The sequence below is a fragment of the Crocuta crocuta genome, unplaced genomic scaffold (genome assembly GCF_008692635.1).
Source record: "Crocuta crocuta isolate KB4526 unplaced genomic scaffold, BGI_CrCroc_1.0 scaffold61, whole genome shotgun sequence".
Taxonomy (NCBI): Eukaryota; Metazoa; Chordata; class Mammalia; order Carnivora; family Hyaenidae; genus Crocuta; species Crocuta crocuta.
This window is the reverse complement of record NW_027528369.1, coordinates 140,388-167,073: the sequence shown is the minus strand read 5'-3', so window position 1 is coordinate 167,073 and position 26,686 is coordinate 140,388. Positions and strand designations below refer to the sequence as shown.

Sequence of the window (26,686 nt, the reverse complement as noted above, 5' to 3'; positions counted from 1 at the left end):
AAAAAAAAAAAAGAATAGCCATAAATAGCATGTTGGGATGGTTCTTTTAGGTTTCATCCTTATGTGAAACTGTGATAGCATCTCTTACCTTTTTTATAGAGTGGAGAGAAGACTGAGGAGACAGGTTCAAGTAAATTGTTGGTCAGACCAGAAGAGCTGGAGAAACCTAAAGAAACTGAAAAAGTTAAAATCACCAAGGTGTTTGATTTTGCTGGTGAAGAAGTCAGGTAAGATGACCGTTAGAAACTGCGAAACTAGTCCTTTTAAATATGATCATCTTTCTAAATGGTGTTAGACATCTGGCATCATTCCACCCTATCATCATAATATTTTGGGAGAGTTTTCTTTTTCCATCCAGGGAACATAGGAACATGATGTAGTTGTAGGTATTGTGAAGTGTTTGGCTGAACAGCAAAAAGAAGATGTAAGAGTGAAGTATTCGGTTCCACTTATTGTCATGCTTTGTGACTTTGGCTGAGTCATTTCTCTCAAGAGTCATTTCTCCCAAGTCATTTCTCTTATTTTCACCCAAAAATACATCTTGGGAAAAAAAAATTTAACATTATTAGTTTTATAAATGGCGTGGAGCAAAACTTTTTATTATTTTTTAAAAATATTTTCTCCCCAACTTTTCCTTCTGAAAGATTTCACACAGACTCATGCTACAAGAATTAGTAGTACAATGAGCACCTGTATTCCTGAATGTGGAGTACACATTCACTACTTTGCAAGGTTTTGCCTCTGTCTCTACCACCTAGATCTGTATTTCTCTTTTTTTGTTTTGGCTAAATCATTTGAGAATTGCTTGTAGTCATCATGACACTTCACTCTTAAATACTTTAGCATAGCTTCCTAAGAACATGGGCATTCTTCTTCATGATATAACATAACTGTTACATCCACTAAATTTCAAATTAATGCACATTATTATCTAAATATGTGGTAAAGGATGCTAATTTAAAAATTTCAACCTATAGCAGACCAGTACTCTTATAAAACTCAGTAAAAAGGAATTGCTTGAAAAATAAATTTAAAAGACATAGAAAATACAAGCCCAAATATTTAACAATGAGATTCAACAGATATAAAATTACATTTCAATAAATATAGTCTAAATGAACTTCAAATAGGAATAGGAAGAGATTTATGTCACTATACATGCTGTTCATTGAAGGTGGGAGTATAATTAGTACAAGGAATCACTTTGTTCTGTTTATACCTTTACATTATTCTATAATAAAAACAAAAAGCTAAGAATAAAATATCAATTCTTAACATCAATAGCTTAACATCTAGATGCACACTTTTGAATACATACTTGTATATATTAATTTTTAGCTTTTAATGTGACCAAATAGCTCATTTCTTTATTTATTGTGTCTCTGTTGGATACATGGCAGCGCTACCAGAAGATAATGGATATGTAAATTGTTTCTGTGTTTTCTTTCTTTTAATAATGCTCATCATGAACTCATCTCACAGATAGTTTTGTGAGGATGGAGGTATAGATTTTAAAGCTGTTTCAGTAAGTTCAAGATTTTAATTTTTACTTTTATACAGCATGAAGTCGGTGATACTGTATTTTCAAAGTTATCTTCAGTGCTTCATCTGTAGCCAGTTCTAACAATTTGTCAAGTTATAAGTAAATTTAAGTTATATTTCAGTGGAAAACAGGAATTCTGCATGCGTGAATTCCCTGTGTGTGGCTATTCTTTTGACAGAAAGTAGAATTCAGAACTTTCAGTGAGACATGTTAATCTGTAGAAACTGTCCTTCCAGGCTTCTGGTTTTCATTTTTACTTACAGTTTATTTGCTACTGAAAATCGTGTTGAATCATTTCCTTGCATGGAAGTACTAAGATTATTAAATATACCAAAGGTCAGACTAATAAGCCAAGTTATACTGTCTAATTGAGATCTTTAAAATTGGAGACCAACTGGTGTCTTTCTTTTATTTATATTTATTAAAAAAAATTTTTTAATGTTTACTTATTTTTGAGAAGGAGAGTGAGACAGAGCACAACCAAGGGAGGGACAGAGAGAGAGAAGGAAATACAGAATCAGGAGCAGGCTCCAGGCTCCAAGCTGTCAGCACAGAGCCCGATGCGGGGCTCGAACCCACAGACCGTGAGATCATGACATGAGAGAAAGTCAGATACTCAACCGACTGAGCCACCCAGGTGCCTCAAGACCAACTGATGTTTTTCTTTTAAAGACACTAAGTTTATTCTGAAGCTCATTATTGTCAACAGCATTTTTCCCTTTCATAACCATTGTACCTCAGCATGCAATATAACGTGTGCACATTTCTGCTCAGCTTTCAGCTTCGCACATATAAAGACAGGCATTGAAAAATGTAATGCATTAGCCTTACATAATTTATAATTTTTACTGCTATACCAAGAACAGTGGGGTTGTTTGTTTGTTTTGGTAGCAGAATTTTTCTCAGTGAAGGAAGTAGTGTGTTAATTTTATGTTCTACTAGCACAAGCCCCTTAATCTAATCTGTTTTCCTGTCTTGCAGCTGTGCCATTAGAACATACTCTTCCATGTACTTAAATTCCAAAGCACATTTGTTCAGAGTGTAATCCTAGTTTTATTATACAGATCAGTGTCAGTTAATGCTTGGCAACCAGATACTGATAAATAATCTTTTACATCACCCTCATGTTTAAATCACACATCTATCATGATAATTTTCATGTTGGTAATAACCTGGCATTCTTTAAATTGCATTGAAAAAACATTTTGCTAACTTTATTATCATTCTCATCATCATAAGCCAGATCTTGAAGCCTTCAAGCTGTGGTGTCATTGGAGAGTTGTACTTGAATCACCTTCTTTTTAAAAAGAAAACATTTTTTAATGTTTTATTTAATTCTGGAGGGAGAGAGAGAGACAGACAGCATGAGCAGGGGAGGGTCAGAGAGAGAGGGAGACATAGAATCTGAAGCAGGCTCCAGGCTCTCAGCTGTCAGCACAGAGCCTGACGAGGGTCTCAAACTCAGGAACTGTGAGATCATGACCTGAGCCGAAGTCGGACGCTCAACAAACTGAGCCACCCAGGTGCCCCTGAATCACCTTCTTTATCACAGATTCACCAAGCTTTCCAAGCAGACATCTTCCATAAAGTCTTTGACTAATGTCTTGACGGTGGCTTATTCTTTTTTAGTTAACAACCAAAAATGCCTTTCTCAGAGGACTGCAATGCACTAATTGTTAATGTATGGAATTTTGCATCTGTTTCTATTGGCTTTTTAGATCAGTACTTTTTCTTTGAAAGAATTGTTTTGATTTTGAATTTATGATTTGTATGTAAATGCCACTGAAGTTTTGATGAATTCATTGCTTCATTAGCCAAAACATCTGCAAAGAACTCACTGTGGTTTTAGCACTACATGATCAAAAACCAAACTCAGCATGTGAGTGCTCATAAGGTAAAAGCAGTTTGACTATTGATTGGCTTTTGTTTCTTTGGAATCACTTCCATCATCACGTGGTTTACTCCTGCTGCATTCAGAGAAACAGAAAAAGCTTTGTTTTCTTTATAGGAATACACAGGGAAGCTTGTTTTGCCATCAGTACATTAAGATTAAGAACATACTACTAATTTTACTCTCTTAATTTTAAACTATAAATTTGAAAAGTCACACTTGGTTAACAATTAAAATGATCGTAGAAGTAAATTATAAAAATAAATGCTTACATTTTATCACATTTTGGGATTTTGATAAAATAACCCTAAACTATCACATGCATTATAATAATGTCTCACTATGCATGACTAATACACTGATGTCACGTATGACCACCTTGCAAGTTTGACAGTATCCAGATTGCTCTGTATTCTGCTTAATATAATGAGTCCACCAATCATGTCTTGAATATTGTGACTTAGATTTCTAAACAAATTTTTAAATACTTACATTTTCTGTACCCATCTTATTTTGGACCAATAACAGGTTTATAGCCCACATTTTAAGTAGCTCTATATATACTGCTACTCAAGTTTTTTTTTTTTTTAACCAATTATTCCAATGATAAATTCTTTTACACCTTTATTTCTTGTGCAAGTCCAACATCCAGTCCACGATGACACTCTGCATTTCGTCTTTTTAGTCTTGTTAAGCTCCTTTTTTGAGCCTTTCATTTAAGTATTTCATGACACTGGTATATAGAGTTGACCCCTAGACAACACAGGTTTGAACTACATGGTCCATTTGTAAGTAGATTTTTTTTTTCACTAAATACAGCACAGTACCATAAATGTATTTTCCTTATGATTTTCTTAGTAACATTTTTTTTTCTAGTGTAGTTTATTGTAAGAATACGGTATGTAATGCATATACAAAATACAATGTGTTAATTGACTACTTATGTTATCTATGAGGCTTCCAGTCAGCAGTAGGGTTTTAGTGGTTAATTTTGGGGGGAGTCAAAAGTTAAACGTGGATTTTGGACTATGAGGTGGGCAGGTGGCAGCTTTTTTAAGGGTTGGTTGTATGTTTTGTGTGTGTGTGTGTGTGTGTTTAATGTTTATTTTTGTGGGAGTGACAAACAGCACAAGCTGGGGAGGGCAGAGAGAGAGGAAAACACAGAATTGAGGTAGGCTCCAGGCTCTGAACTGTCAGCACAGAGCCCAACATAGGGCTCAAACTCACGAACTGTGAGATCATGACCTGAGCAGAAGTCAGATGCTTGACTGAGCCATCCAGACACTCCATCATTTGTATGTTTTTAAGAACCCATCTGTTTTGCAGGATGTTCCTCAGTTTGGAATTTTACGGTTTATTCTTGATTAGCTTCAGATTAGTCACCTAGACAAAAATGCTATCTTGGTGATGTTTTTCTTCCCCAATACATTACATCAATAACAATAAGTTAGACCACTTAGGCAATATCTGTCAGAATTTTCCATTGTAAAGACACTCATTCCCTGATAATCAGTCATTTTGGGATCCATCAGATAATTCTTGATGATGTGAATTAGTAATGTTATTTTGCTGCCAGAAATCACACGGGATTCTCCAGTAGAGGGTAGCAGAACACTGACAGTAAACCTTTAATGGTTTGGAAATCCTACAAAATAATCCAAAAAGTGTTTGATATACCATTAGGAATATATAAAAATTTTTAGAAGTTTTTCTTGGCTTCTCTTATTTCCCATGTGTCATGTAGGATATCCAAAAAAGATTTATAGCTTTATGATCAGCCCTACATAGACAGGGAGTAAGAAAAGCTGATGAATAACTGTTGTTATGAGAAATCATTAAATTTTCTGATCAAATAAATTTTGTGAATATATTAATATTTATATTAATGACACAAATTTCCTGTTTCATTTTGTAAAGCAAATGGATGGTAATTTGAAGTACTGCATAGGTATTCGGGAACCTGCTCTTTCTATCATTTGTCAGAAGAGGGCAGCATGATGTTTTTAAAAAACACCCAAAAATATGCTCAGGGAAGCATCCTTTATTACCTTCAGATGTACACATTCTCACGTATATATTTCATATTCAAAAATAATATAAGCTTATTAAAAACGTATATTACAGAGATATATAACGTGGCAAGCAAACGTTCTCTTTAACTCCTTCCTCCTAAAGAAAATAAAACCCTGTTAATAATTGGCATGTTGGCAAGATTTTTTTTAACTTAGATTATTTATACTTAAAATTTTGGTATTATAAGAAGTACTCACATAGGAATTTGGGAGGCCTGAATTTTAATTGACAACCACATACAAACTTGACATATGGATTTGAGCATATCTTTTAATCCCTTGATGTCATTCTTCTTTTTCTGTCCCTTTGTATCAAGTTAAGAGCACTACTGCATCTAAGAAATGTGAGAAAGAGCTAGTGATGACTGGTAAGAATTTGTAAGTATCAGCATAAGGTAGTGTTAGCACAAGGTTAGTTTTTTATTTTTAATTATGTTTTAATTATTAAGCTTTGGATTTTTATCTTTTTGTTTTGTTTTCCTCCCACTTGAAAAATGTGTAACTTGTTATCCTTTGGGAATGAGGAAAAATAGTTGGGTTTTTAATTTTTTTTTTAATGTTTGTTTATTTTTGAGAGAGAGGGAAAGCACCAATGGGGGAGGGGCAGAGGACCCCTCTCTGCAGGGTCCAGGCTCTAAGCTGTTGGCACAGAGCCTGACTTGGGGCTCAAACTCAACGAATCTTAAGATCACGACCTGAGCCCAAGTTGGACATCTAACCAACTCAAGCACCCTGGAAAAATAGTAGTTTTTATTCTTCTGTATCACATAACCAGCTGAGCCAGTTAGTTCAGACTTTCCCAAATGATTCACCTTTTGGAAAGGGCCAGTCGTGGAAAGCTTCTGCCTAAATACAGACTTATTAGGAAGCTCTAAGTAAGTGAAATGAAGTTAAAATGACATTTCTGCTGATAACGCTTGAACTAATCCCTCTTATATATTAGAAGTGGTCTATAATTTAACTGTTACCCTTTATTTTAAAAAATTTATGTATTTTAAGAGTGTGTGTGCATGAGCTGGGGAGGGGCAGAGAGAGAGAGAGAATCCCAAGCAGGCTCCATGGCTGTCAGTGCAGAGCCCATTCGGGGCTCAAACTCTGAGATCATGACCTGACCAGAAACCCAGAATTGAATTCTTAACTGACTGAGCCACCCAGGTACCCTAACTGTTCTCTTCCTTGAAGATGTTTATACAGCTGAAATTCTTCTTATTGCTTATTAAAAATGGCTTTCTTCCAGACATACTATCAACGAAGAGTAAAAGTCTGTTTATGTTACTTTGAGTTGATTCCCAAAGTCCCTGAGAGAAACATAATGGTTTTAGATGTCATTTCTCTGTGACTGTGGAAAGGACCTTGGCATTAAGAAACTAACAGAGATACTCCCATAGGCTCTGCTCTTTTCATGGTTTCTTTGTAGCATTTACTATATATTCTTTGTTGTCATGATTTATTTCATGGTTGACTGTCCTGATGGACTGTGAGCCTCTGAAGGGCAGAGACCATGCATATATTTTTACTTATAAGTTCCATATCTAACACTGCCTGTATCTAGGGTCTAGGTTGCTTTTCAGAAAAGGTTCAATGAATTGCTTTAAGTGGCTATAGTAAGAGCTTTTCGTTCCTGTGGTAAAACAAGTAAACAAAACAATACATGCTTTGCATAAAGCCTTCTTTTACTTTCCTTATACCTTGGACCCCTTGATCTTCATCTGTTATCATGCACATTCTAAAATCTTACAGTGATGTGCCTTGATGTGGATCTTAAAACTTGCCATGTCAGCTATGCTGTGAGAAGTCACTAGGAAATTTTTTGTTATTGTTGACAACCTCTCCCATATTTTCTCTTCTGAAATTCCTGTTCAGTTGATATAATCACAACGCTATGCTACGCTGTACTGTGGAAACAAACCCAAAACTCAGTACCACAGTACAGTTGACCCTTGAGCAGCACAGGTTTAAACTGTGTGGGTCCACTTCAGTGTGGATTTTCTGTAGTATTGTAAATGTATTTTTTCTTGTATGATTTTTGTAATATTTTTTTCTCTTTAGCTTACTTAATTGTAAGAAAATGGTGTAATACATACACAAAATGTGTGAAATCATTTGTTTATGTTATCACTAAGGCTTCCTACCAATAGTAGGCTATTAGTAGTTAAGTTTTGGGAAGTAAGAGCTTATATGAAGATTTTCAAGTGTGTGGGGGGCCAGTGCTCCTAACCCCACATGGTTCGAGGGTCGACTCTACAATTACTTGTACAAAGTCCAGTACACGCTGAGCAGCGCTCCATCCTGTAAGTAACTCAGCTGTGGAGCACATAGCTTTCGAGGTTGCTGTGGTAAGGAAGAGTGAATAAATAGATTTTCATTTAATTACCTTGTTTTCACAATGAGACTTGAGCCCTACCCAGTGAGTTTGGAACTTCTGTGGTTTTCATTTCTCCAAAGAGTAATGGGTTCTGCTGGGTTGGATGGGGGATAGCAGCCTATGGTATGAGGTTGAAGAAGGGGACCTGGGATCTATTTGCTCCTGATACAGACTTTCAACTCATTTTAGCCCTGCTCCTCTCCTCTCCGTTGGAAGGTTCCTGGTCTCAGTTTACTGAGGCTTTCCGGAATACTGTAGTACAGATACTTGCTTGTTGTTATTCCATGTGGCTACAGGCTTGGATCAGAGAAAACAAAAAACCAAAGCCAATTTCTACTTGTCTGTTTACTTTCTACCTTCAGAAAATTTGAGTGGCATCTTTTTTCTGTTGCATCTCTTCACCATATCCTTGTGTAATTTTGCCTTTGTAAATTTATTTACCACCATCTGATGGGGGTGGAGAATAAAGTGTATGTTCAGAACATCATTTCTAAGTGCAAGCATCTGCTTGTCCTTTAAAAAAAATTTTTTTTAAAGGTTTATTTACTTTTGAGAAAGGATGAGTGGAGGAAGGGGCAGAGAGAGACAGAGACACAGAATCTGAAGCAGCTCCAGGCTCCAAGCTGTCAGTACAGAGCCCAGTGTGGGGCTTGAACCCACGAGCCATGAGATCCATGACTGAGTGGAAGTTGGACTCTCCGACTGAGCCACCTAGGTGCCCTGAGTATCCACTAGTTCTTAATGGTCTGCCCCCAGATTCTACCCAGGGCAGGGAAATTGAAAGCAACTTTTTCTAGTCCAGGACCTTGGGACTCTGCATTAAGGTTTAGGTTTGGGTGTGGGTTTATTTTGGTTGTCTGTATAGCAATGTAAGGAATTACCTCAAAGTTTAGTGGCATAAAACAATTGTAATTTCTCATAGTTCTGGAGGATAGCTGGGCTCAGGCAGTTCTTGCTCAGGGTCTCAAGCAGTTTTAGTTAGTGTCTGGGTGTGAAGCCATCTCGAAAGTTTCCTTGCTCCCATGTCTTAGGCCCGGACCAGAACAGGTTCCTCAAGCATCCTTTTCTCTGTGGTCTTCTCATATGTTCTCTGTAGCATGGTGGGCCAGAGGAGCCAGGCCTCCTGTATGGTAACTTGAGGTTTCAAGATTGCATTCTCAAGAGAGAGTGCCAGGTAAGAGCTGTGTCATCTTATCAGCTAGCCTCAGAGGTCATGGAGTGCCACCTCCACTGAACTCTGAATTGGCAGCACAAAGGCCCACCCAGTTTAAAGAGCGGGGGTTGTATACCTCCCTTCTCATTGAGGTAATGTCATGTTTTGGAAGAGCATATAGAATGGGTTTTGGCAACCATCTTTGAGAAATAGAGTAATTGCTGTAATAGAGTAATAGAGAAATTGCTGATTAATCTCTGGATGTTCTTGGAAAAGTAACTTAACCCCTTAGATTTCCTGTTTCTTGTTCATGAAATGTAAATGTGTCAGCCATTGCAATAGAAATGCTGTGTGACAAGCCATCCCAAAAACTCGGGTATACAGCAAGCGTTTTTTTGTTGCCTGTGTGTTTCTGAGTATCTGGGGTTCAGCTGATCTGGATTTGGCTCTAAGCTGCTTGTTGGATTCAGATCTGCAGTGTGTGGCTTTCAGCCATCTTGGACCAGCTTGAGGTGTATTCTTACAGGGCCAAACACGGGAAACTCAAGGGGCAAGTGAAACAGTACAAATACATTAAAGCTTCTTTTCCTGTCAGACATCTCATTGACCACTGAAGCATGCGTCCAAGCTCAAGATCAGTGGGTTAGACAAGTTTCTGCTTGGTCAACAGGAAAGGAATGTATATTTGTTGAATGATGATCTAATCTGTGGTATAAATTCTCCCTCTTATTTTTAACTCTTGACTCTCATTACTGAGAAGTTCACTGGAGGAGTAGAGAGACACACAAATTAAGCCTGATAAAGAGTAGGGCCATATTTTAGAGGGCCTTGAATGGGAGGTTTGGCAGTTTATATTTGGTCCTCTGAGTAATACTGAGCCATCACAAGAATGTGGGCAGAAGAGTAACAGAAAGTAGCGTTGCTTTAAGTCACCCCTCAAGATTAACTTGGGAGTCTTTCCTAGTGAAGATTCTCAGTACAGAACTCTCAACTTCTTATTCTGTGCTGCTTTAGTAGGTGACACAGTGCTGAGTGCAGGAATGAGATGGCAGGTGACACAGTGCTGAGTGCAGGAATGAGATGGCTCTCAATAAGAAAACTTGCTTCTGCTCCCAAGAAGCCTAGACAGGAGGACAAAAAAGACAGGCTTACATTCCTACAAAGATGGAATTTGTCGATTCACCTGTCCGTGTTCTTGGCCAGTTTATTTCTGGAGGACCTGGTTGAACACTCACAGTACAATGACCTTAATCCTGGACCCTCCTACAGATAGATTCGAATTTAAACAAAATTCCTCAGATGTTTTTGTTGGCTTGGCAAGACTGAGCAGGCATTAGACACTTCTCTCTTTAGCTGAAATTTCAGACACTGTGAATAACCTTATTTGATTCTTTAGGACTCAGTTTTGTTGAGGACTATTTTTCCAGATTTGAAATTGGACAGGATTCTCAATCCTGTTGCTTTTTTCTGCTCCCAAGTGAGTGTTGATTTAGCCAGTTTTAAGGTATTTTGTTTAATCTTTGGGCTATTTTAGCTGTGAGCAGGAGTATTCTGCAGACTATTTCCAATTGTGTATATTGTTGCTCTTCTTGAAATACTGCTAATGTTTTTCTCCCAAATATTCCATCTCCCCATTCCAACTTTTACTAGACCTTTCTTTAAGTATGAGTCCTCATCTCCTCGTGAGGTGAGTGGCAGAGCCTTCTCAGCTGTCACATCGGTAGCCACCGGGGCTGTGATTCAGCATTGACTGCTGGAGCATGTGGCCTTCTGGCAGAAGTAATGGAGGGGATTTTAGGGACATGAGGTACATACATTGTTGTTCACAGAGTTAAGGAAAATGCCTTTATTTAGAATATTTAGAACTGTTGTAGTGGACTTGAATCAGAAACCTCAGCAGCCAGGACTCATCGTAAGCCCAGTGGGTGTTTTCCTTTCTTATTGTCATTTATTCCCCTTTCTCTTAGATTTTGTTTCTCTCTTTTTATTCTTCTTGTAAACTTGACGTCTCCTTCCTTGGCACAGGGTGACTAAGGAAGTGGATGCCACGTCTAAAGAAGCCAAATCTTTCTTCAAGCAAAACGAGAAAGAGAAGCCACAGGCTGCTGGCCCTGCAGCTGTGCCGCCGCTCCCTGTGGGGTCCGGGTGAGTGTCCTGCGCTCGGGCTCAGGTGCGCCTGGTGGCTGGCAAAGCTGCTTCCAGGAGACGGACCCCCTTTGGCTCGTGGGACTCGCTTCCCCACAGCAGGAATCCTGCTGCTGATTTGCCTTTCGTGAAATAGTTGCCAACATGGAAAATGCAAAGAAAAATTAGCCTTAGGTTTCTTGTTTGAGTGCAGCATGAAAAAAGTGCTCATTCACACTGCTGACCACAGAGCTGAACATGTAGTAGATTTTACATCTAAAAATGAATTTTGAATGAAAATATCAGCGGTTTAGTAGAACTTCTAGTGGAGATTGGGATCAAGTACTCGGTCCTGTCCCCCAAGGACCACAAAGGAACAAAGGAAGGTCAAAACTGATTTACAGATAATTCTGTTAACATGTTGTCAGAAACTTAATAGTTTTCCTCTCTTCATATTTTCCATATATCTTGAGTTATTTTTAGCTGAAGACTCGAATTTTTTCCTTTTGAGGAAATAAAAATTTCCTTCTTCTTAACACGTATGTAAGATGTAAAGCATCACAGTGATATAAGAAGGCAGGGCGCTAGCATATAGGCACAGGAACGCGGAATCCCCGCCCGGAGCCAGTTGTTGGACCTGCCGTTCTGTGGGAAGGTCGGTGTCCTGGAGGGTTTGAGGTGGAACAGGTCACCTCCAAGGGCTTTTCCCACCCTTTGGTCACAGCTCACCACTTCTTCCTTCCTTCCCTAAACATACCTACCTACCGCATCGCTATGAATGGTAAAGTTTTGTCTGGGGTTTTACATTAAAAAACAAAAATCATAGGTTTTCCTATCAGACTATGATAGTCTGATAGGACTATGGGCTTTCCTAGGACAGTCCTTTCTCATCTTTGCAGCCCCGGCTCTATACAGTGCTGTGTAACCCGGTGCCCTCATCTAGGTTGCATTTACCCAGAAGCAGCCCCTGAGACAAAAGTTTGAGTACAAGTCATTGATGTGAGAGGTGACTCCAGGGCTTCCGGAGGGAGGTGGGAAAGGCTGGGAGTGTACCCAGGTGAGCACGTGTATTCTAGCAGCTTACTGACAGTAGCGGCTGATACTCATGGGGTTTTGCTAGGTATCTCAGGATGGTGGCGAGCAGCTCAGGGTGAGGAGACAGGGATAGTTACCCTCTGGCTCCCATCTGTCACTGGCTCTGGGCTGCTTCCCCATGCCCTCCGTCCTCAGGCTGCGAGCTCAGGTGCTTGCAGAAGATCCGGCTCTCCTCGTGTGCCATGGTGGTGAGCACAAGGACCTGGCCCGGGGCCGTGTCCACCTCTGCCTCACCCTCCTTATCTGCTCCTCATTCCGTGTATTTCTCCCCCACTGGAGTGAGTGGGTGGCAGAAGTCATGTAGTAGTGACACAGAAACCTAAGAAGGAAAGGGATTTGAGAGCTTGCTACCAGGACGGAAACGATGTGAACAGAGTGATGTGAGCAGAGCTCTCCACGCTGGCCCTGTCAATATTCTAGGCCAGTAGTTTTCAAGCTGTGGTTTGCAATCATTGTTCAAAACAGACTCGGGCACCTGGGTGGCTTAGTCAGTTAAGCAACTGACTCTTGATCTCAGTTCAGGTCATGAGTTTAAGCCCTGCATTGGGCTCCACACCAGCGAGGAGCCTACTTAAAAAAAAAAAAAAGAAAGAAAATGGAATAAAAAATATCATACTATATTACATGGTAAGCATTGTTTCATAAAATTTTTATTTTGGTTGTTGATGTAGTTATACTGAGTGACAAACTGTATTTTTAGTGAAGGTTGAGATTTTTTTAAATGTGAGGATCTAGGCTGAAACAGCATGTTTTTAGCCTTATGATTGTTAAATTGTTTGGAAGGGATTCTCTTTGGACCAGTACCTTTCAGACTTTATTGACTGCCACTCACAGTAAGGAATACATTTTACAGTACTCTCTCCTATGCTCATAAATATAGGTGTTCAAAAAAGTGAAATAAAATTTGGTGAAATAGTTACCTTTACTACGTATGATTAATTCTGATTTTCTGTTTTACATGATTGTGTGTAGTAAGTGTCATTTAAAATGTCATGGGCCACTGAATTGATTTCACAATCTACTACAAACTGAATTTGACAAATACCCCAGGTTACATAGACCGTTAGTTTTCTGCAGGTTTTCCTTGGCTTACCAGGCTTACATCTGGTATTACTAAACAGTGTCTCTTGTATTTATTAAGTGTTACTGTAAAAGTTACCTGTGGATTAAGTACCAGGTAGAAATAAAGGCCAAGTTTCTTGTACCTTAGGGTCCTAGCACAGTTTATTTCAGCTAGCACAATTTTTACTTCTAGTCTGCTTGGTATTACTTTAAATAATCCCCTGTTGATGCTTAGAGATTCTACTTGGAAACTGTGTGTGTTTCAGAAAACACTCCGTTACTATAATTACAAAGACAACTAGAAGAGGGAGAAAGTAGGAGCTTAACAGGGTCAGCCTGTTTAAGTCACTAAGTCACTCATGGAGATCTCAAAGCATTCTATATCCATGCCTTCCTTTCTTAGAGCTACTGGCTCTCAAGGATAAATTGCTGAGATGGTATCTGTAACAGGGAGACCCAGGAGGAAACAGATGGCATTCTCAAAGTAGGATACTTTGAGGAGAGTTTAATAACTCACAAAGTGATGAAAAACCGCAGGGATGGAATAGTGTGGTGTGCCTGGGGCTAGTAAATATGAGGCTCCATTACCTCCCCTAGACCTAAAGGGGCAAGAGGGAGAACAGTTTTGATACTGAACACAGGGAGGGCCTCCTAATGGGAGCTGAGACCTTCACTTGAGCAATGGACTCTCCAGGGGGAAGCCAGCGACATAAATACCCAGATCTCCTGCTCCTCCTTCTCTCCCATCTCTTGCCAGGGCATTCCATTCTGATACTTGTTAAAAGGGTTAGGAAGAGTTACTCAGGATTATTGCAGTAAGTGGCAAGACTGTCACAATAACATAGAGAGATCGGGCTCAACTCTCAGTACCGCAGAGACAGTTGGGAATTTATGGCCGAAGAGCCAGGATGAGGGCAGTGGAGAGGGTGTCAGAGGATGGAATATTACTAAGAGACACCAGGGGTAGGGAGATTCTTGCTAAACCAACCTAACAGGATTCTTGCCGAAGGCAGGCCGAGTACTTATACATCAAGTGTGGGGAGTGAAAAACTTCATCGGATATCAAGGGTGATCAGATACCAAGAGTGGGAAATTCTTTGAAAGCTGGCCTAGCAGGATTCTTGCTAAAATTGGGCTAAATTGCTAAAATGCAAGTCCAGCAAGGACTGGGGCTGAGATTGAGGCCTAGTTGAGAAGAGGGCTCAGAGGAGCCTGACTAGGTTTGATGAAGAAGAAAGTCTCTCTCGTGCTGTCCATACAGGACAGTATTGGAGTAGAGAACAGAAGCACAGACAGAATGTGGAAGGGCCTCCAGGTAAAATACTTTTCATTGGATGAATAGACTGCTGACTCACTGAAGAAAGGGTCAAGTAAAATGTAATTAAAATCAGTTTCTTTGAGTGCTATAATGAAATGTAACAGATCACAAGAATGTGTCTGCCTGAGTAAAAAAATTGCTCAGAGTTGTACGTGAAAATGGGGACATATTTAATTCTGATGTAGTACACCTTGAATTTCTAAATAAATCCAAGAGATGACCTTCAAGGTTGGCATGATCATCTTGCTGAAATGTATCTCAGAAAGCCTCTCCAGTTGTAATTGTACTTGGGAAAAGACAGGGTCAAGAGGAATTCATCTGATCCGGAGCGTCTAAGTGGGCACATTTTATCAGTGCAGATATTAGTATCTTTTGCTGGCTGCACGTGCCTGGCATGGGAAGTCTTTTCAGGAGAAGAATCTGTAGAAATAATCCATTTCATTAAAAGAAAATTATTGTAATACTTTCCACAGATGTCTTTCATTTTCATTTTTGGAGTTGCTTCAGTTTATAGATTGTCCAACAGAAACACTTTATTTGTTTATTTTCCTTCTCTCTAAACAGATTTAAGCAGTGCAGGAAAACCAGAGCAGGAGGGTAAAACATCCTGTCCCACAGCCTTTGCTAGCAAGTAAGAACAGATTCACAGAAGCAAATGTTTGTAACTGAAAATGCATTTCCTCTACATGTTTAAAATAGCACACTGCTTGGGCTATAAAAAGCCAAAGTTTATGCTTTGGGAATGAAGTAAACCAAACACCCAATTTTCATTAGAGGCAGGAATCAGAGACGATGAAGAAGCGTTCTCTGCAGTTGGTGGTAGAAAGTCCAGTGCTCAGCTTAGCGAGTCTCAATTTGTGCAGGTCTGTTGCTCTGACCTCTTGATGCCTTTCTTGCCCTCCGCCCCTCCCGCCAGCCCGCAGGCCCCGTCCCAGCCCTCACTCCAGCACCGATGGCCCTTTCAGTCCAGCTTTCGTGGGTGTTTGGCCGGGGCGGCCTTCACCCCCACATTTACTGCTTGCTTTCAACCCTGCATTTATTACTTGCCTCTTCCAGCAGTAGGCTTCGGCCTCTCAGACTTGTTCAGGTTTATAATCCGAGCCGCAGGCATTAACTTGTTTAATTAAGGGCTTACTATTTAGTTACCTCCTTATAGATTGGGAATGGCCTGAAGCAATAAAACATGAGTGAAAAGTGTTGTTTTTCCATATAGTTTTGTCTTCTTGTTCTATTGAGAAAACAAACAAACAAAAGCCCTTACTGTTGAGTCTCCCTCAACATTGTGGGTGGTGTCAGTTTAGCAACGTTTCTCCCTCCCCACCCCTATCCCCGATGGAAGAGTCAGAATTGCTCAAAGTGTCCTTCTGAAGGTAGAAGACCCAGACTAAAGACCTGGGAAGACACTTGACCCTGACTGTTTCTGTGGTTTGTCCGTGTTCAGTGTTTGACCAGTTCGTCCCCAGGAGCCTTTAATCCGAACAGCGTTCTTTCTGCCTGAGCAGGTGGTCTCCTCTCTCCCAGCCTCTCGGACAGGAGTTAACATGACCTTGTTGGCTTTTAAGTTTTTACATTTTTCAATAGTCTTTTGGTTGAGAGCATTGAGCACTTCACTTAAAGTAACAAAAAGTAGGCATAGCCACAATATTAGGTGGAAACGTTTCTGATTTTTATCACAATCTCTCGTAGTGATCAGTCAGACCTTTGACCGATGTTCGTCTGTGTTTAAGCCCTTTTACTTGTAAAGGACTTGCTTTTGTGTTGAGAGGAGCATTCAAAGCTAGAGATGATTTCAGTTGTTTTCACTAACAGAGAAGAAAGGCCCTCGAAGTTATTCACTGCAGAGGTATTTGTATCAACAACAACGAAAAGACCAGCTACCTCACAGATCTGCCTTTACCTCCTGGTTTGATGCCCTTGTGAAATGGCTGGTCGGGGGCACGTGCCCATGTTTCTGGTCAATAGAGGTACACAGTGAGGTTGCTAATAATGACTAGAGAAGGGCCACTCCAAGAAGAGGAAAATCCGCTTGTCTCAAAAGATTAAATATTATGAGTGAGGGCTAATTGGTAATTATTATAATAATTAAGATACTTAGAAGAAAGTGGGTATTCCAGCAGACCTGGCCTATGATACTGTCTAGTCTTTAAGAGAACAAACAGTATTAGTCAATTTAATGATTTAGAATTGGATGTACCTTTTTTTTTTAAATGTTTGTTTATATTTGAGAGAGAGAGAGGGACAGTGCATGAAGAGGGGAGGGGCAGAGAGAGAGACAGAGACAGAATCTGAAGCAGGCTCCAGGCTCTGAGCTGTCAGCACAGAACCTGATGTGGGGCTTGAACTCATAAGCCTTGAGATTATGACCTGAGCCAAAGTCGAACACTCAAGTAACTGAGTCACCCAGGCACACCTTTTTCTTTTTAAAAACAGCTTTATGGGCTGTTTTTATTTATTCATCAGTTTAAATTCTACACTTCACTGATTTTTAGCATGATCACAGAGTTGTGCGCTCTTAAGGCTACGCAGCCATAGTAACTTCCGTCACCCCAGAGAAGAAATGCAGTCCCTCTCCCTTCCCGCCTCTCTCCCTCACACCTTGGCAGCCACTACTCCATCTGCTGTGTCTAGGTTGCCTGTTTGGATATTTTAAACAGTTGGAGTCATACAGTATTTGCCCTTTTTAAAAAAATTTTTTTAATGTTTTTTATTTTTTTAATGTTTTATTTATTTTTGACAGATGAGAAAGAGACATTGTGAGCAGGGGAGGGTCAGAGAGAGGGAGGGACGCAGAATCCGAAACAGGCTCCAGGCTCTGAGCTAGCTGTCAGCACAGAGCCTGATGCGGGGCTCGAACCCATGAACCATGAGATCATGACCTGAGCCGAAGTCGAACGCTTAACCGACTAAGCCACCCAGGTGCCCATAGTATTTGCCCTTTTGTGTCTGGCTTCTTTGACTTAGCATAATGTTGTCAGGTTTCATTCATATTTCTGTTCTGTGTTCCTTTTTATGGCCGAGTAGTACTCCACGATATGAATATACCACATTTTGCTCAGCCATTCATTAGTTGAGAGTCATAGAATTGTTTCCACTTTTTGTCTATTAAAACTGATGTGTCTGTGAACATTCATAAACAGGTTTTCATGTGGACACGTTTCGTTTCACTCAGGTATATATCTGGGTGTGGAATTGCTTGCTCATATTGGTTGGACATGCTCTTGAATAGGAGAGTGAACAATAAGAGAAAAATCCAGGAATGTTACCAAAGGGTGGGTGCCCAGATTTCTTCCATGGTGATTTCTTTGAAGCATGAACAGTTCTGTATGTAAGCTCTCGCTGTAGAAAAAAAGATCAGTGGAAAACCATGAGGTTCAGTAATACTATGAAAGCAATGGCTAGAAAAAAAAATGAGGCCATTTCCTTCTGTCTTAATTCTAGAAGTAGAAAGAGGGATTTAAGCCTTTTGATTTGTTCCCACAGCCAACTCTAAGCTTTCTACTTAGTGAGATTTCCTGTTTGATCATAATTTGGGATTTTAGTTTAGTTGACTCAGAGCTAGCCCTGTTTTTATTTTATTGGTGTTTGTAAATAGATGTGCTTGGCCTTCCCACTAACTTTTGAGTTTGACTTTGTTATTCTTAGTGGTTGTGGTGCTGCCAGTAGGAGGTGTTCAGAAATGTGTGGTGAGATATTTTGGTTGTCACAGACTTGAGACCACTGGTACTTAGTGGGTGGGGTTCGGGAATACTAAATATCTGCAGTGCTTAGGACAGTTTGTACAGAGAAGAATTTTCTTTTCCAAAATGCCAACAGTGTGCCCTTTGAGACATGCTGTTTTAGGGAGCTGGAGTCCCTCAGTTACGTAACCGCTGGGCTTTTCTTCAGTTTTCGGTTTGAGACGCCGCTCCAGGGCAGGCATTCACAAACTGGCAGTTCATGGTCCAAGTCTGTCCTTAGATGTTTTTATTTGGCCAGTATTTAAAAATCAGGAGAGTTGACATAAAAATCTGGATTCCTAGCTTTTCTTGAGAAATGAGGAGTTGTGCCATTGCTCTCCCTCTTCCCTTACAGCAGCAGCGAGCTGGAGCAGAGTAGATGGGGTTTGCCCTTTTCCTGGTCCCAACTCCGCTGCTTCATCATGTATGTTACCTGCTGGGTTCCTGTAGTCAGGAACAGGGATGACCCACTTCCCATTAATGACCAGGTCAGTTTCCTTTTGGGACCAGTTTGTTCTTTAGATTAAATATCAGACATTCTATCTTTTCATGGCTATCTTTACCTTTTTTTTTTTAAAGGATAAATAGCTCCTATTGACAAATTACCAAATTTAAGGCAAGTGTTTTACATGTATTATTTTATTTAATCTACATAAATACTTTAAGAGGTGGGGGCTAACTTTGTGCATTTCACAGACCAGGAAGCTGAGGCTCAGGGAGGTGCCCTTACCTTGTGGAGATTCCGTAGTTGATGGATGGTGGAGCCAGGATCCCAGTCTAGATCCATTTGAGACCAGAGGCTGAGCTCTCAGCCACTGTGTTATACAACCATTCTCTCTTACACACCTGGTTGGACTTTTTTGGGTAAGAAGTATCTCTTCAGCTTTATAACTGATGAGGGACTCTTTGAAAGCTATTTTGAATTTTGTAATTTTTTAGGAAAATCGGATGACTTTTTCCTCCCTTTTCCCCTGTAGGCCTTTTCCCTATTAACCATGGCTAATCTGGGTTTCCTGTACTATATTTCAGTCTCGTTACTACCTCAGGAGATTGAAGGGGTGGCACATTTTTGAAAACGAGTTTCAGGTGTGTTTGTATCATGGTAATGTGTCAGCAGGTGACGATGAAGCTGTGGACGAGATGTGATCAGTCAGCCGGGGTACTGGTCATTGCTGCTTCTGAGTGGAAAGCGGCTCCTCCTGAGCTCTCAGTCCCACGCTGTAGGCAGCTGATGTGGGGGCGTCGCCAGGGGAGCCGGGTGGGCTGTCTCAGGACCGTGCACTCCCTCTGGCAGCCGTTCGTCCCAGGGTGCGGCTAGCGAGAAACAGCTTTTCAGATGGTATTTCAGGGACCTAGTGTGACAGTAGGGAAGGTGGAATCCGGCAGCGTTGATGGTCCTGCTGTTGTTGATGGTCCTTACTTGTCGGCTCCGGAATGATGAGTTTTATACTGGGCAAGACAACTGCGTACTGGACTTTTACCTTCCTGTTCTTCAGTGGATGTTAAATACACCGCTTCATACAGTTTCAACTTATTCTTAACTTGCTTTTTCAATATACCTCCATGAGTGTTGCAGATACACAGTAAATGAGTTGACACTGAAATTAATTCTTAAAAGATTTCCCCATGAGTAGTTGGAATATTTTGAATTTATTAAGGATTATCTCATTTGTTCTCGATATGAAGAGATTGTTCCAGGCTATTCTCAGAACTGGAATAATTACGAATGGAGAGACTAGTAGTAGTTTTTTTGGTTTTGTTTTGGTTTTCGTTTTTTGGTTGGGGAGAGTGGTAGAATATTTGACCATTTGGGTCAAACAATGAAGGACCAGCCAATGTGAGCATCTTAATGAGATCACAAACATAGGAAAGCTTTCAAAGCAAGAACATTTTTCATTTGTGGTTCCCAGGATGGGGTAACCTGTGTCAGTTTGACTGGAATACCCACAGCAAATACTGTGAACCTAAGAGGTGCCCCTCCTGGTTTTCAAGGTTGCCCAGGTGGAACGAATTCTAGTGTTCTTAGAAAATCGTTAGAGGATTTGAACTTTTATTACACAGAGCACCTTCTTCCTTTTGCTCTTAGTGTCGAGTTATAGTTTCAACAAGCTTTAAAAATCTGTAAGTTTAAAAGCCAGATGTTGGGGCGCCTGGGTGGCTCAGTTGGTTAAGCATCCAACTTCGGCTCAGGTTATGATCTCAGGGTTCATGGGTTCGAGCCCTGCTTCAGGCTCTGTGCTGACAGCTAGTTCAGAGACTGGAGCCTGCTTCAGACTCTGTATCTCCCTCTCTCTCTCAGAAATAAATCAAACATTAAAAATTTTTTTTAAAAAAGCCAGATGTCTGTATTTGCTATAAACTATTAAAATGTTACCTTGATAGTCTTATATCCTTGATCAGGAAAATGCTTTGGGGTGTTTCGCTGGGAGCGTAGGGAAGAACAGACAGCTGAAGTTACGATGTTCACAGAGTTTTATTCAGTATGATTACTGGAGATTGGTTTGGAAACAAGGTTGTGGAAATCTTCATTCAAAGAGAAAACTGATGCCCTAGGAATGAAGTGAAACTATTTTGGTTAACTAATAAATCACGGATTTGTTGTTTCATGTGCTTTAGCTTCTCTCTGTGTACGCTAGAGGGCAGAGCCCCCCCTGAGATGGCCCTTTGGCTCCATACAAAGGACATGAAGCTTTCCTCGGTTTGGTAGATTGAGCACTTTCCGTTTTTCTTGGCCTAATTAGGTTAGTCTCTTGCATGAGATTTCTATGTGCTATAGAGTTTCTACATTTTTCTTTAATTAATATTTGTTTTGTTTTCAGCTCTGCCATTGGTTTAGAAAGTGAAAGATGGCTTTTCTTCTTTCATTTTCTTTCTTGAGATACAAAAGCTTTTATTGTATTTTTTTATTATATTAAATTTTTTAAAATGTTTTATTTATTTCTGAGAGAGAGAAAGAAACAGCGTGAGCAGGGGAGGGTCAGAGAGAGAGGGAGATACAGAATCCAAAACAGGCTCCAGGCTCTGAGCTGGCTGGCTGTCAGCACAGAGCCCTACACGGGGTTCGAACCCAGGAACTGTGAGATCATGACCTGAGCCGGAGTCGGACGCTTAACTAACTGAGCTGCCCAGGTGCCCCTGTTTTTTTTCCAATTATAAATAAGAAAGTAAAAATGACCCATAGTTCCATCACTTAAATTTTTTCATAAAGGAGACAGTGAAATTTCCTTGCTACTTGCCTTCATTCCCAACTCCAGAAGCTAATACAGTTGACCTTGAACAATGTGGGATTTATGATTGCTGATCCCCCCAAGCAGTCAGAAATCTGTGTATAACATTTGGCTCCCCAAAAACTTAAACACTAATAGCCTATTGTTGACCAGAAGCCTTACCGATAATATAAATAGTTGATTAACACATATTTTATATGCTACATGAATTATATACCATATTCTTACCATAAAATAAGCTTGAGAAAAGAAAATCTTAAGGGGAAAATGCATTTATAGTACTTTACTATAAAAACACCATGAATAAGTGAACCTGTGCAGTTCAAACCTGTGTTTTTCAAGGTTGTTCAGTATAGTTGCTAACTGATTATCAGTTTTACACAGATCCTTCCCTGTGCTGTGCTAATACATTGTCATTGAATATACATGAAAACAAAAATGGACTCTGTGTTAGTCTGCAACTTATATCTTTACTTAACAGTCTGTCTTGGGCATCTTTTCAGGTTCAGTGTGAACATGTCTTTATTTTCTGTGCCTGCGTTGTATTCCATTATGTAAATATTCTATAATTTGAGTAACCATTTCCTTACCAATGAACATTTGGTTTTCAGAATTTCACAGTTACGAATAATTCTGTAATGGTCCTTGCTTATGCATTTTTATGTTCTCATGCTGTTATTTCTGGGGGACAGATTCTTAGATCCTAATAGATGCCACCAAATAGGCAGTAGCAGTTTGAAGCCTCTCACCGCTACTGGTATTCATCAGGGTTTTCTTCACAGTCATGACATGAACTAGATTTTCATTACCTGCTGGTTTGGTTTTTGTTTCCCCTCTGAAAGCCTTTACTGAAAAGAGACTTTTTTCAAGAATTAAAGTAATACTAGGGTGCCTGGCTGGCTCAAATGGTTAAGTGTCTGACTCTTGGTTTTGACTCAGGTCATGATCTCACAATTGGTGAGTTTGAGTCCTGAGTCGGGTTCTGCACAAATGGTGCAGAGCCTGCTTGGGGTCCTCTCTCTCCCTCTGTCTCTCTGCTCCTCCCCCACTCATTGTCTCTCTGTCTCAAATTAAATAAATGAATAGACTTTAAAAAAAAATTAAATTACTGCTATATTTCTTTGTATTTGCTAAATGTTGCAGAAAGAATAAATTAAGATTTGAGTATCACCTATAGGTAGTCTCCATGCTATATCAAGTCATCAAAGTTAGTTAATTCTCAGTCATCTAGTTTAGGTAAAAATCTGAATTTTATAAACACTGAGAGAAATTATGAGCCAGTTTAGGAACTGTATATTATAGATCTATTAAAATGCTCTGTGCTATTTCTTTCTTAGGTCCTTGATGTTAGAAGTTACTATTCCCAAATGTGTTAAAGTCAGTGAAGAATGTTACTTACCCTAGCATAGCAATCGGTGATTCTTACTTTCTCGTCAGTTTCTGATACAGGCATCTTGCTACCATTTCATGGAAGGTTAGGATTCCATAGAAAGTTTCATATTAGGTAAATATTTTAATTTGGATCAGGGTTATTTTTCTTATGGGAGAGGCCAAGCAGCTGTGTTCTAATTATTTTGGTCAGGGATTGAAAATCAATCTGATCTGAAGTCTAGCACTTAACTATATTCAGTTGCTTAGTCCTGGATTCTTGCCAAACCTTTACCCAAGGGAACCTATGATAAATTTAAGAGCTGAAACAACTTAAAACTTCTAAACTAGGTTAATATTTCTGTATCAATGAGAAAATGGAAGAAACCAAACAAACATTCATCTTTAGATCTAGTAATTCTGGATGCATATAACAATGAAAAGTCACAGCCTTTTGATTATTAGCCTCTCCTTGAATTTGAAATGTACAGTTTCAGTAGCTGCTAATTTGAGAATGAGCAGGAAAAACTCGTGTGTTGCCTTGGCTTCCACTTTAAACGGGGATCTTTTAACCCAGTTGCTTGTGAGGTGGTGAGCTATAAGAGGGAGATACCAAAGGAGGAGAGTTTTCTCTACAGTCAGATAGTGACTTGTTTGGACCAGAAATGAGAATTAGATCCAAGGAATACCATGTGTAGAACACTCTTGATCTTGGTCTCTTGTCTACTATAGCGAGCTTCAAAAAATGATTGGAGGAAAAGTTTCGTTTAGAGTGGTAACCACAAACATCATGTCTGCTTTCCAGCCATGTTTCTTTGTTGTACTGTGGGTGAACTGAATCCAAGTTTGTGTGTGTGTGTGTGTGTGTGTGTGTGTGTGTGTGTGTGTGTTTTAATTTCTGAGAGAGAGACAGCGTGAGCAGGGGAGGGTCAGAGAAAGAGGGAGACACAATCTGAAACAGGCTCCAGGCTCTGAGCTAGCTGTCAGCACAGAGCCCAACGCGAGGCTTGAACCCACGAACCTTGAGATCATGACCTGAGCCGAAGTTGGACGCTTAACGACTGAGCCACCCAGGCGCCCCCAAGTTTTTTATACCATTTCAGAAAGTCATTCCAATTTCCCTTGTGTGGGACCAGGCTGGACCTCAGTTTCTCAGTCTTGATGTGATGAAGCCAGCTTTCCTGTTGGGCTTAGGTCAGCTGTGTGTTTGACAGTATCGTGTAAGAACGAGCCAGGCAGAATTCCAGCTGCGTGAACAGATAGATTATAAAGTATCTGTCTTTATGAAATTGGAGTTCTATTTTTTTTTTTTAAACTTCAGAAGAGTAGAACTTCGGTTAATACCATAATGAAAACAAAGGATTAGTGATTTTTAGGTATAGTATGTAGAGTCTGAGATAAAGGCTTTTATTTTCCTTACATTTTATCATTTGCTGACGGGATTGGTTGGCAATGGAAAATGAAACACAACTCCCTTCTGCCTATGATACTGTCTCAGGACACTCCCTGATAAGACTGGTCCACCTCCTTGCTTCCTGCTGCCACCTTTGCTTTGTTTGTTTAAAGTTTTCTCAAGCTTCCCAGGTGTCTTCTCTTTATGCACGTACTAACATCATTCGTCTACTCTAAAGCTTTTACCATCTCTTTTATGTTGTGGATTCTCTGCTCTGTCCTTCCAGTACTGCCTTTCTCCTGAGCTCCAGACCCATGTTTCCTACTGCGTGCTAGAAATTTATTCTCAATTTTCTTGACACCACATCGGTCCAACATTTGGCTCATTTTCTCTGAGTCTCCTCCCATTTTACAGAGCTGAAGAAATGGATCCTGTGAAGTTAAGTAGCTTGTCCTGGAATCTGAGGCTTCTTTCCAGTGCAGCGTGGCCATCCGCTGGGCCAAACTGCCTGCCTGTCTCTGGAGGAAAGAATGTGCCCCCGCCGTTTCCTCCATCACTCAGGGCACCTTCAGTTATTTCCCTTTCTTTTCCTTGCCTCCCCACCTGCCCGATCCACTCAGCACTTTTAATTTTACATTCAGAATGTCTGTAAATAATCATTTGCATTCTGTCCCTCCCTCCTTTCCCCTCTTTCTCTCTGTATTTCATCTCCATTCCCATTTGCCATTTTTCTGGGTATTAAGCAACTTTGTGTAATTGGACTATATTTTCCTAAAGGTTTGGACTATTGTAATCATTTCCTAAGTTTACTTAAAGCCTGCAGTCTCTCTTCCTGTATCCACCCTCTGTGCCACTACTGAGATAATTTGGAAGAGATTCAGTTTAGATTATGATGCTTGCTCAAAAATTTGATACTTGTCTGCTTTTAAGTTCACATTCTTTGGCCTGATATTAGTGAATGCTGTACTGTAGTCAACCACACCTTGTTGGGAGTTACTGTTTGACAGAAAGGAATCCTCTTTCCCCGTATTCTCCTCCCTCAGCTTTGTTCAGCTATTCACTCCTCTTCCCTAGTTGTCTCATCTCTCCTCTACTGGAATCCTGCCTCTTTTTCAAGCCCCACCTCTGCCCTCCTCTACTCTTCCCTGATACAGGCCCTCTTTAAATTTTTTTTTTTTAAACGTTTTATTTATTTCTGAGAGAGAGAGAGGCAGCATGAGCAGAGGAGGGTCAGAGAGAGAGGGAGACACAGAATCCGAAGTAGGCTCCAGGCTCTGAGCTAGCTGTCAGCACAGAGCCCGACACAGGGCTCGAACCCATGAACCAAACCATGAGATCATGACCTGAGTGGAAGTCGGATGCTCAACCGACTGAGCCACCCAGACGCCCCTACACGCCCTCTTTAGATTCTTGTTCCACTAATGGCCCCTTAAATGTTTGACCATGAATATAGTTATTTTATTCTTTCTTATTCATGCCCTACAAAGAATAAAGGCTCTTTTAAGCTCTTCTCTTTCACTTTGGATTTCTGCAGTTTAAATACAATGTGGATTCATGGCTTTTGAAAGTCCTGAAAAATTCTCAAGCCTTATCTTTTTGAATATTGCCTCTTTTGCATTCTGCTGTCTCCTTCAACTCCTATTATTAGGTTTCTGTCAGATCTTTGCAGTCTATCCTCCATATTATTTCACCTCTCTTTGGTATTTTTTATCACATTCCTTCTCTGAGTTGCCTTCTAGTTAGTACCTGTTTTTCCAGTGCTGTACTTTTTCTTCAGTTGTGTCTAATCTCTTTTAATTTGTCCACTGGGTTTAATTTCAGTGGCTGAGCTCTTTGTTTTTAGATACTCTGTTTGGTTTGCTTTAGATCTGTGTATTCTTTTTTCATAGGATCTTGGTTTTGGGGCTTTCTTTTTATTATTATTTTTATTAGAGAGCACAAGTGGGGGAGAGGAGCAGAGGGGAAAAAGAGAATCTCAAGCAGGCTCCATGCTCAGCACAGAGCACAACATGGGGGTCAGTTCTACAACCCTGAGCTGAAATCAAGTGTCAAACGGTCAACCAGCTTAGCCACCCTCGTGCCCCAAGGCTTTCTTTTATGTATGTAATCATTTTAAGTCTATACTTCTTTATAGTTTCTGTCTGAGATTTCTTTTATGAGAAGTTCTTGGGGTTTTAAAGTTATCTTTATTTGTTGGCTCTCCTACAGTAGATTATTTCCTGTTGCGTTTAGTATTTTGTACCCATATTCAGCAAGGTTTTCTCTGTGGGATGATCTCATATGGCCGGTGATGAAGTTGTATTGCTCAAAAGTAGGAGTGAATTTGTTTCTTCCAGATGCCCTGGCTTGGGCTAATTTT

General features: G+C 40.1%; 1 protein-coding gene across 4 annotated transcripts in view; it reads left to right on the top strand.

Moving 5' to 3' along the window:
- The window catches only part of CFDP1 (craniofacial development protein 1), a 118,853-nt gene that overhangs the window by 12,357 nt on the left and 79,810 nt on the right, over positions 1-26,686 (top strand). For all 4 annotated transcript variants that reach the window (XM_077754024.1, XM_077754025.1, XM_077754026.1 and 1 more), the window contains exons 4-5: positions 100-227; positions 11,050-11,169. In XM_077754024.1, coding sequence (XP_077610150.1) covers positions 100-227; positions 11,050-11,169 — 248 coding nt within the window. The remainder of the gene's footprint in view (positions 1-99; positions 228-11,049; positions 11,170-26,686) is intronic.